This window comes from Cetorhinus maximus, chromosome 14 (assembly GCF_964194155.1).
Source record: "Cetorhinus maximus chromosome 14, sCetMax3.hap1.1, whole genome shotgun sequence".
Taxonomy (NCBI): domain Eukaryota; kingdom Metazoa; phylum Chordata; class Chondrichthyes; order Lamniformes; family Cetorhinidae; genus Cetorhinus; species Cetorhinus maximus.
Window position 1 is genome coordinate 97,491,027 of NC_135892.1, and position 12,070 is coordinate 97,503,096.

The 12,070-nt window shown below is 44.3% G+C and overlaps 1 protein-coding gene across 3 annotated transcripts in view; it reads right to left on the reverse strand.

The window, feature by feature from the left end:
- Positions 1-1,158: 1,158 nt before the first annotated feature.
- The window catches only part of adpgk2 (ADP-dependent glucokinase 2), a 37,517-nt gene continuing 26,605 nt past the window's right edge, over positions 1,159-12,070 (reverse strand). For all 3 annotated transcript variants that reach the window (XM_078557284.1, XM_078557285.1, XM_078557286.1), the window contains exon 6: positions 1,159-5,287. In XM_078557284.1, the coding sequence (XP_078413410.1) occupies positions 4,620-5,287 (668 nt within the window). In that variant the 3' untranslated portion in view covers positions 1,159-4,619. The remainder of the gene's footprint in view (positions 5,288-12,070) is intronic.

The following is a 12,070-nucleotide window of genomic DNA, read 5'->3' on the forward strand; positions in this document are numbered from 1 at the left end:
TTTCACAAAGGTCATGGGCACAAGACAAAGGGAGTGGTAATGATAGTGTTAAAGACTAAGGCAGGTGCCAAGAGTTGCATAAAGATCAGATAGCAGAATGTGTTAGTATCAGAGCAAGGGTCAGCACTCTCTGAAAGCTAAACATAAGACCAGTCTAACTTTTTGTGTGGGGACAGGGATAAGTCTGTTGGGGAAAAAAATAACAGCCATGTTGTGAATTTGTTGAACTCATTAAGTGTAGAAGGCTATAAAGTGCCTAATCGGCAGACGAGGTGCTGTTCCTCCAGTTTGCTTTGGGAAACTGGCGGAAATCACCTCATCTGCTGATTAGACTTTACAGCTTTCTGCACTGAGTTCAACAAATTCACACCGTGAATGCTGCCCTCCATTTTGATATTCTTTTCCCAACACCATCCCCATGTAACTTATGTTTTGTTTTCAGGCAGCCAAGGCCTTTGTTCTGCCATTAACATTCTGCTAACTGACCTTAATGTCAACATTAGCACCTTTCTTGGTCTTTATCACCACCTTTGTCATGTATGCATGCATGACATCTTCGTCAAATCTGAGCACCCACCTATCCCCGATCTTCTATTTTATTCCACCGGCTTCACCCCCTCTTCAACCTCATACATTTCTACCCCTTCAGCTCTGAAGACTCAAAACGTTAACTGTCTCTCCACAGAAGACAAACAGCCTGTTGAGTTTTTCCAGCATTTTCTGTATTACAGATTTCAAGGTAAAATTTAAAACAGACTTAATTGACGAGACTGGAAGGTACATAATGAAGATTTATGTATAGATGCACTCGATTGATCATCTAATGGGTCACCTGACCCTGTCAATTGCCTTGGGGCCCTTTAGAATGCCATTACCTTGCTCCAGGAGTCTGCAGCTTCCAAAACCAGACATCCCGCCCTCCGATACTCTTTGGGCAGGATGACGGTCTGTAAAACTGCTTTTGCTGCTAATTCACCCTAATGAGCGCGTTATCAGGCACATACTGACAGTGGGCCTGGAAGTTGGAATGCTGCCGACTTCCAGGTGCAGAACCCACCTTAGGTGAGCGACTGTATTATTCAGCCCTACATCTCAATCAGGCGTAGTCTACTGTCTGGAGGGATGCTTTCTGGTTGAGGTAATAATTAGACAATGAAATATTCAGAATCATTTTATTGGAAACAATCAAGCACAACAGGAAAAATAACAGAAAAGAATATTTCATCTGAAGGGATAAAACGGCTCATTACAATGGCTGACATGTTAATTCAGTCTTTAGGTCATGCCACAAAAACAGCCAAATATTTAAGCAAAATAGTTCAGTTTCTTCATGTTCTCACCAGAAGACCATGATCCACTACAATGTACAGTATTCCATATTATCTTCTGCTCATCTGTGCCTCTATTCTGAATGGTGAGGCGGTTTTCCACAAGGTCACATCTTATTGTATAAATCTGCGAATATATCAAAGCCAGCTAATGTGGCTTCACTCAGTGGTTCAGAGCTCATCTGTAAGTACCCCCGGATTTATTCAAATGAGGATGATTGCCTACCACAATAGGAACTAACAGCACTTTCAGGAGCCAGGATCCCCGTGTTGGTGTCACTCAAGTGAATAGGCAGTTATCACGCTTGTGTACACTTGTGCAACAAGTTATTGGATAAACCCAAAATATTTATTGTACTTTGTTGACAAACTAGTGCATCTCTATGGTGGTCAAAGACATCCCGAGTAGTTCAAACCAAAGTCATTTCAGCTTCAAAATTATAATAGTCAAAGTGGTCATTGAGGGCTTCATTAATCATTTGAGATATTTATACTTTGAACACATTGTTGTGTGAAGAATCCCATATAGCTGTCAGAATTGCTCACTGGAAGGAAGTTACTACAGAGAGTAAGAATAACCATAACCCAATAACATGACCTGGCAATAGATAGTTCACAATTAAATTTCAGCACTTGGATCAAAGAAAAAGTTAACTAAAATGTTTCTAAGCTTCATATTCACAGAATGGCTGAACTATGATCTTTATTGAAGGTAAAATATATACTTTAAAAAACTGAGTTTATTATTTGCTACTGCAAGCGTTAATGATGTCCCCCTGCCAAAAGGTATAGCTACATAATTTTTTTCTTTAAAAAAAATTAAGTTGCATGGACTTATGAACAAATGCTGATTAAAAAATGATCAATGCAAAACAAAAACTACCCAGTTTAGCATATTAAGTGTCAGGGTATTATCAAGTTTGTTTGCAATAACTAGCTTCAATTAAATGTAGCTCTTGCCAGAGATTCTGGACTTGCTTCAAACAATGAAGCCAAACTGCTGAGGTATTTACTCAATGTAAAGTTTATTATATTTAATAGCAAAGCAGTCTGTATGTTTCAGGTTGGGGGAGTGGGGGCAGGATGGAAAGAGAACAAGAAACTTTCCATATGTACTTGAGCACAGAAAACTTTGCCCAGCAGGTTAAAAATTGCAATTTTATACAAATTGTATTTAGATAGCACCTTTTAAACACAATAAAATATCTCAAGGCACTTAATAGATTTATTAAAAATCTAGTAAGTTCACTGCCATGGCAAAGTCAGTGTTGAGCTTCCAAACTTCCACAGCAACACTGGTATTACGCTGACTGTGTTTTCTAGTTGTTGCTTTCAGTTAACCTCTGAATTTCCTTTAGCAATTATCTCTTTGATACATTATTAAATCACATCCAGAGCAAACACGAACAGGTTATACAAGTCCTTCAAACCTCTGCCACTGTTTCAATTAGATTGTGGTGATCAATTTTATCTGTATCTCAGTACCATTTATCTGATTGCTCCATATTCCTGTAAAACCTCATCTAATAAAAAAACCATCATACACTGTCCTGAATTTTTCAAATGACACGGCAGCCACAGCCTTGAGGGTGGGAGGAAAAGGAGCTCCAGCTTTCCACTACATTGTGTGTAGATAACGTGCTTCCTGATTTGAGTCCTAACTGGCATAGCTCTAAATTTTAAAACTGTCCCCTTGATCTGGATTCCCCCTTTAGAAGAAATTTCAACACTAATGAAACTCAGCTAAATCACTTTATTATCCTTTTATTCTTTTGCTTTGCAACATTGTGAATTTAGTAATATCAGCGCGAAATACAGTTTGATTTTTGTAGTTTCCTGTATAGATGCATTCACATTATCATGGTAGTTAAACACACTTTCCTTTGTTAATTTAATGATAAATTAAACTAGTATAAAACAAGGAATACTGCTTTATACTTGCACATTTTGCTACATTAAAAAAAGGACAATTCACCTCTGGTTACTTAAATATACATAATAAAAGCAGTCAGCAAAATTCTGTTTTCTGCTGAAATTATAGGAAATTCAGCTGGAATTGTGACAGTGTCCAGCAGTTTACAAGTTGAGTGCTAGACTCCCTATTACAGAACTCCCAGTTTAGATCAGACTTGCCATGTCATTTTAACTCAAATCTGTGGGGTTCAGAGGTGGATGTGGCCAAATGCACCACGTAGGAAGGTACCAAACCATAAACTAGAAAATACCTACCCGTAAAAATCATCGGTCGTGCCAAATTAGCTGATCTCAGCAATGGCAGAAATACCATGATAGGCTGCAGTGTTCTGAAGTGGAGAGAACAGTCGGTGTTCCCACTCAATTTTGTGATTCCATAGGAATCAGGTTGATTGAAGATGTTTCAAGTAAGATGGGGTCAAACAGAACTTGACTGCCTTCCATACTTCCCCTGCCCTTGGTCAAATAGACTATCTAGGCTCACTAGGCCATTTTGATGAGGTTCCAAACAGCTGCCAGTGCTCCTGGAACTGAATCCAGCAGATCAGTGGAAATAAAATGAGAAAACAGAAAAAAACCACTTGATTGATTTGGACCCAACTACTTGAGCCTCTGGAAGAGTGAGCCTTATACACCTGGAAAAGTCAAAGTAGGAGCAGTTAGCAGATATACCACTAGGGACCCAAAGAAAACTAGACGGTGCAAGATATCCTATCAGGAGGAAAGGTTAAAGAAAAAAAAAAAGTGGCAGACGGCTGTATTTTCACCTGAGAACAGTCAGACTTAGTTCATAGTTTCAACTGGTCACTTTTGACAGCCATGAGGGTTTAAAATACTGACTGAAAATGAAGGTGGAATTTGTTTGTTGCACCAAGCTCTACATTCAGAACGCAGTGCTGGCTTGAGTTCAGAATATTCCTAAGAAAATGAGGAGTTGAGACCTATACAGCATACACACTATTCAATATTTAGCCAAGAGTATGGAAGTAGTAAAAAAAAAACAATATAAATCAAAGTTCTCTCTTACAAACACAAGGATCATGGAGTAATTTATACAAAAATTGTGAAAAATAAACATTTAAGCATGTGTTCTTAAACAATGACCAAAATCCTGAATTTTGATTATAAAAAGAGGCCAAAGTAAAGTATACACAGAACATTACCAATTTAAGTTTTGGGGCGGGGTGGGGGAGGAAAAGAAGAGGTGGAAGGAAGTTGTAAGCATAAAAATTTATTAAGCTCCATCATCAAGAGAATATGCAAGGATTGAATTGTGTGCCAGTTCTACCCTCCTTCCCTTCAGATCCAGAGGAATGACTAGATCTGAAGAACCAAGCTGGCTGCAGAAACATTGTCACCGCCACCCACAGTCTGATAGACCTCTGTACATACCAGCACTGGAGCAACACAGATTTCGTAGTCATACTCCTCCCAGCAAGAAACGGGCCGATTTTCTTTGAGTGGTATTTTTTTACTCCCTTGTTCACGACTTACAGAAAAAGAATCATCCATGATCAATTTGGCTTTGCTGGTATCAATGTTCGGTGAGCCACAAACATGACGATTTGCAGTCAATGAAGCTTTGGCAGTTGCTGACATGGTGTTTCTCCAAGAGGACTCTTTAGCAACAATGATTGCCTGGAAAGCAAGAGTATGAACATGCAGCCGAGTCAATCTGCGTTGTGTGCTTGTTATTTCCTGAGAATTTAAGACACGATAAACATCCCGCATTTGATCCAGTATATTTGCTACTCTTGGGTATGGGTCAGACAGGAGTGTGATGTTGGAGCCCTTTAACATGCTAAGCAGATTAGGTAACTCCTGTTCGTTCATTCCTAGAGAGTCTACGTGAGTGATGACGTAATTGAAAAGATTGCTCATAAGATTGCTGTCCACAAACGAGGCCATTTCAAAATGGATTCCAGTGGTGCTATCAACTGATAACATGAGATCTTGGAGCAATCTTAGCCGGTCCTCAAGTTGACCTGTAGGGAAAAAATTCAAATGTTAATCACAATAATTAACTATTCTGGGAACTGTAACAGTTGTGGTTAAAAATGTATTCAAGTACGCACTGTATATGCACCAAATGAAGTAAAGCTATGCTAACAATCAGAAACAACCTAACCTGAATTGCAAACACCTCTCCAAAATGAAGCAGAAAAATAAAATCTTAATATATTAAGATGAACAAAATATTGTACATTATAGAGATAGTGTTAAATCCCAAACTATAACTTATTTTGCTTTGACAAACTAAAATAAGCTGCTTGTGTTTACAAGGCCATTTTCATTGCTTAAGGCATAGTAATGCTGACATGCTTATCACATGATAAATATGGCCAAAAATTGAAGCAACTGAACCTTCACGTCTACACCAGCTCCACCTATGGTCGGCAGGGTGGGGGGGGTGGGCAGGGAATAGAATTATTCAGCTTGGGGGCATCTTTGAAGGAAACGTCAATTGTACTGAAGATGCTCCTGAGTTAGTCAACATACCAGGCAAATTACTAGAGTAAGGGACTGGATCCCTCAATTAGTTTCCATTCCACCCGAGAAGCCGACCAAGGCCAGTAAAACGTGATTCATAGAAAACTCTCAAACCCAACATTTTAATTAATCCTCAAAATGTAATATGCCCAATTGTAGCAGATTCTTGCCTGACTTCAGTGTTAAGAATTATCCTTTGGCATAGAAAGAAAAAAGCCAACTATTCAAGGTATCACACTCTGTCAACGTCACATCATGCAGGAAAAGATCATACATAGGGCTGAATTTTCTGGCTGGTGGGGGTCGGGGGGGTGCAGAGCAGGCCCAATCGTCACCCAAGATTGGGTCTATGCCATTTTACGCCGGCAGGCCAATTAACGCCCGTCCAGCGCGAATCGCAGCTCCTGAGAACAGCAGGAGTGGGCAGGCAGCATGTCTGCAATGACCTAGGCAGAGGTGGAACTCCAGGACATATCAAAGTCAGGATGATGACATGCTGGGAGGGGAGCTTCAATGTGTTGTGGCACTAATCAATCTGCTGTCCTTTGCGCTCCACGTGCTTGCGCCTCCTTGCTATGGAAAGTTAGACTGTGTGGTGCATGATGTGATGTGATGTAGGCAGCATTGGGCCAAGGGGGCGGTAGGGACAGGCCTAGCATTTTTGAGAGAGTGTTCGGCAGCAGCGAGGTGAGAAGATGCTGGAGCCCTGCAATGTACCACTCTGGTTGGGGTGGGCCAAATGGGCTGTCCGTGAAGAGAGTCCAGGTACAATTAGCACTAAATCAATGCTCTTTTCTCCTTTTCCGGGGAAGAATGCACATAATGCCATTGAGCAGGTGAGGATTGGCAGCAGCCAGAGTTAGTAATTCTCAGCCATTTGAGCAGGGAGGCCCTAGATTTGGAGAGGTGCCATGTGCCCAGGTCCACTAGTGTCAGTGAGGCTGGGGTGCCACAGACAGGTATGTTTGCCCAGTGAGGTTCTGAAACCATTGTTCTCCCAGCAGCCTTGGCAGTGCTGAATGTTCAGTGATTGAAGTTTGCAACATGGCTTGACCATTGCTTATGAAAGGATGAAGTTTGCAACATGGCTTGACCATGAGCGCATAATGATCCAGGGGACAGGGATGCACTTTGTCATTGGGTTAGTTAACGTGGAGACAATGTCCTTGTTCTTCCTTTCAGCATCAGCGGAGCAGGGCCAGGAGGAGCAAGCAGCAGCAGAGGCCCCCTCCCACACCCAAGGGCCCTGAAGTCTCACCATTGTCACACCATCTCCGTCAGGCAGGCACCAGCGCAGACACTAGCATCTTGGTAGGAATTAGAACATCGGCTGGTGTCCTGGGGCACAGCAATGAGGGCACTTCACAGTCGCTGGAGGAGCTGGCAGAGACAAAGTGCCCATGGCACCAGCAGTCAGAGGTCTGCAGGGGACCAGGCATATACTCAGGTTGGTGCCTCGTGCCTCTGGAATCACCCGCGACGCAGCACGTGCAGGAAATGCAGCCAGGTGTGCAGAAGCATCTAGGGCAGATACAGGAGGCTATGCTTGGCTTGCTGTCCATGGTGGAGTCATCTACCTGGACTATCGCTGAAGCAATGAGCCTCATGTCCGAGTACCATGCGTCTTCCATGGAGAGAGTGGCAACTCTCGTGGAGAGGCTCCTCCAGTAGTCCCATCAGGGCTTCCCGGGGATGCGCTCGGACCAGCAAGCCCTCACATCGACATTGACCTCAACTGGTCAGTGCCAGTGTGGGAGATGGTCTGGGCACCAAGTTTCCCAGTTCAGTGCCCATCCATCCACGGTGAGCAGGAAGGTCCAAAGCAACCTCATGTCGGTACAGCAGCTGACTGTGTCTGCGGGCTCCTCAGGGCGCTCTGAATGAGGGCAGCAGCTCCTCCACCTATGACCGTTGCATCTGGTGAGGCTGCGACAACTGGGGAGATGCCAGCTGTAGAACTGGCCACTCCCTCCCAGGCAGGGCCAGCACAAGCTCCACGGGCCTGAGGATGACCGCCAAAGTCATCGAGGCCAACAGGACAGCAGAGTCAGCAGGCTGTCTCAGATGCCACTCCCAGCGAGGGGTCAGCACCAAGACATAGCACCCGGAAACAAATATGAGGCACCCTAGACACACCACGGATTTATCACTGGTGCTTTTGTGTTGGCCCACAATGAGGTTTTTATGAGTTGGTGTGATTTTTAACACCTTTGTCATTTTGTTTCATTAAGTTTCTTGTTTGCAAAAATAAATTCAAAAACGTCACCATGGCTGAGAATGCCTTTTTTGTTCTGCAGGTGGATGGTATCCAATGACGTAATGAGTGCTTTGTGGGACATTCAACTTTATTAACAAGGGCGTTAGTTAATGTTCCTAACCAGGCAGATTATGCACTTAGGTCTCGAATATGGAGCATACAGCCCAGAATGTCCTGGAGGTCCATATGTGGTGTGCTAGCTGAAGGTTTGTTGGATTAAAGCCTCCCGGGTGTCCCTGCCTCCTTGGAGTATGCCTAGATCAGCGCCTACTCCCTCAGCATTTCCCTGTGCATGCTCATCCTCAGACTCACTGCTGGACTCGTGTGCAGCCACAGCCAATGCGTCTACGTCTTCATCGTCCACAGTATCCCCCCTTTCCAGCACAAGATTATGGAGAGCGCAGCATGTAACCACTATCAACGACACATGATCTGGGGGGTAATGGAGTGTGCCCTCTGAGTGGTCCAGGTATCGGAAGCGCATCTTGAGAAGACCAATGGCTCTCTCCACCACAGCCCGTGGAGGCGTGGCTCCTATTGTACCACTGCTCAGCTTCCGTTCTTGGATGGTGGAAAGGCGTCCTTGAGGGGTAGCCCTCGTTGCCCAGCAGCCATCCATCCAGCCGGGCGGGAGCACCGAAGAGCCCTGGCACCTGGGATTGTCTGAGGATATAGACAGCGTGGGAGCTGCCACTTTGCAGAGTTGAAGAATCACCATCCTGTGATCACACACTATCTGCATGTTCATGGAGTGGAAGCCCTTTCAGTTGACGAAGGCAACGGGCTCACCTGCTGGCGCCTTGATGGTCACATGTGCAAGTCTATTGCACCCTGGGCATGGGGAAGCCAGCAATGGCTGCGAAGCATCTGGCTTGCTGTGTCTGGCTTGCCTGGTCCCAACGGCAGAGGATGAAGGTCAATGCACGCGTGAATAGAGTGTCTGTAACCTGCTTGACGCAAGTGTGGACAGCTGATAGTAGGTGATCTTTGCGGTGTTTCCTGAGCCCTGGAAGGAGCCAGAGGCAGAGAAGTTGAGGACAGCTGTGACCTTCAGAGCCACTGGCATGGGGTGTCCACTGACACAGTTTGCAGAGATCTCAGGCCCAATCATCTGACAGGTATAGTTGACCGTCTCCCTTGAGGGAGACAGCCTCCTTCAGCACTACACCTCAGACATATTGAGGTAGCTGCTTCGCCACCTGTATACCCTGGCAGCAGGATAGTGATGTCTTCTGTAGCCCCTTCTGCCTTGGACTGCCTCTTGGCCCTGACCTCCCAAAGGTGGCTCCCCTGGAGGCTGCATGTACACTCCAAGGCTCCTCCCACTTCTAGCCCTCCCTTCCTCCTCAGAGGAGGTGCCTCCAGTGGAGAGTTCAGCTCTCATTCCCAGGCCAAGGGAAGGCTTCCTGAAACATGCAGGCCCAGAAAAGATTCCTCACTGCAGAGTGCTGACCTGAAGGTTGTGAGTCCAGCCCAAGCAGCTGTTTTGAAGTACTGCAGATCACAGGCAAGTATCAGAAACTTTGAAAAATCAATAACAGAGCACACTCGCGACCCCACTGAGATTTACACAAACGTGTCCCTACCCATCTGCCTGTTGCGCTGACTGGAGGATTGCATGGGCACCGAAAAATCAGTGAATTGGAGCGTCAAGGGCCTTAAGTGACCCGTCAATTAATGGCAGGCGTGCGCATCGGAGAGCATTGCGTGCCCGCCCAACAAAATATTGCAATACCATGTGGTGACGTCAGGATGCTTGCCCAATGTCACCACGCGTCATTTCACATGGGTGCAGGGCCCGACCGGAAAATTCTGCCCATTAAAGTCAACAGTGCAGTCTGTCACAACACTATCGTTCTGATTTTTTTTGATTGTGTGGGGAATTTTCCATTCTGGAACTAAATCCTGTGGTGGGGGCAGGAAGCATTTCCCACGCCGGGAATTCGTGCCATACTGGCCTAATTAAATATGCACAGGGATGGGGTTTTTTACAACATATCGCGTGCAGAACAGACTGGATGGCTCGCGTTCTGCCATCACAACCAGGCACCATTTTTGAAAGGTGTTGGACATAACTGACTCACCATTGAAGGTAGACCTCCAGGAACACTGAAGTTGGAAGATGTCAGTCACTGGAGGTTGCCCCAGGCCAAGTGCCAATATGTACGTGCCATGTTGGTCCAGATGTGTTCTGGACCCACGTGATTTCCTGCTGGCGACAATGACTATCAAGCAGGCGATTCTGGTTGGGCCTTCATTTGCATCCATTAATGAGATGGAAATCAGTTTCATGCCCACCTCTAATGGGAATGGCGGCCGCCATGATGGGTTGCAGCGCATGTTCCTGCCGTCATTTTATGCTGGTGGGAAACTGACTTTTCAGCTCCTGCTACATGTTTACCGCCCCCTGCACCACCCACCATTAAACCTGCTGTGGGGGGACTGCAAAGTTCTGCCCTGTATCTAATATGCCGATATGATTGGCCAATTGAGAAACAAATTAAATCAAGTATACACACATTTATTATTACAACTAAACCATGACCAAAGCAAACAATGGAAGGAAAGATCAAAGAGATGTTTTTTGAGACACAGATTTTGAATAATCAAATTTGGAGGTCAAAAAGATGTGAATAAGCATTTTGGTAAACAGTGAGAAGAGACAGAGGAAGGGGTACAAGCAGGTGATGTCAGATGTGAAAAGTAAAAATGTCTTTTGGAGGCCAGAAAGTGGGATTTGAAACTCAGTTCATAAACCAACAGGATACCAAGGTAGCACACTATGCTTCATCATGAGTGCGCTGCCAAGGACTGTGGTGGAGTTGGGCCTAAGCATATAGTGGCTGGCAGGTATTGCATATGTTGAACTGAAGGAAATTTTTACCAATTCTTAGCTGGTTGTTGACCAAGTAATTAAACAATACAATGACAGCTAAGGAGTCAAAAATAGAAGCTAAGCACATATGTAAAACTGAGAAAAAAAGAGAAAGGTTTGTGGCGGGGGTTGGGGGTGGATGGTGGTGGAAAGAAGTGAGAGAAAGGAAAAAAAGAGAAAGAGGAGCCATTTCAAGAGATGTGCTGGCTTTATGGGAATAGACAGAAATAGATTCAAGCTAGGGCAGTGCCACTTGGGAAGGAGTGGTTGATCGTATCAAGCAACATGCCTTAATACAGCTACAGTCAGCATCACAAATAATCCCATAATTTGCCGTCAAAATAACAACAGGCACAATTAGCCTAGTTATTTATTTATGGGCAAATGCAACAGCAACTTCAGACAAAAAAAAACGGGAGATCCAAAATAACAAAGTTGCTTTTAGTGATATGCCACTGTAGCATTAGCTTTGTGTAAACAGCACCTCCTTGTGAGGTTCACTATTGAAAAATACTTCAAACAATGTGCAGTTGCTGTACGTGCATGGTAGATATGAACTAAACTTGTCATAGTAAGTTAGGTTTATCCATAACACATCGTTAAAAAGAGTGCTTAGACTGATAAGTGTTAATAACTGTCCATTATTAACTTTTACAAGCTTGGAGTCTGACTCCTTCAGCTTTTAACTGTTGGTGTGGATTAAAAGAAACTTTTCAAACATTTTCTTTGTCTCTTTTCTCGCTGCATAAGCTCAGAAATTAAATGAGCAAAGTACAACCAACAGTAGGTACAATTTGTTAGCCAGGTACAGTGCATTCTAGCCCCAGTGCCTCAAAAGGTAGATAGGAAATAGTCAGCAAACAGCAACTCATGAACCAGGACATTACGCACTTTGGACTTGGCATGCAGTCTTGTCAAGCTGAACAGCTTGCTATTGGCACCGGCATGCAGGTGGACATCCTCAATTGAACTCAGAAGCATACAATAGCAGCATGGAGAAAAATATGTTAAAAAGAGAGTTGGCACTAGGACACAGCCCTGCTTTACCCTCCTGCTGATCTTGAAATCCTCCGATGATGCTCCATTGTAACTGAAAACTGTGCACATTCTCATGGAAGAGGAAGTGACGCCCAGGAGTCTAATTGG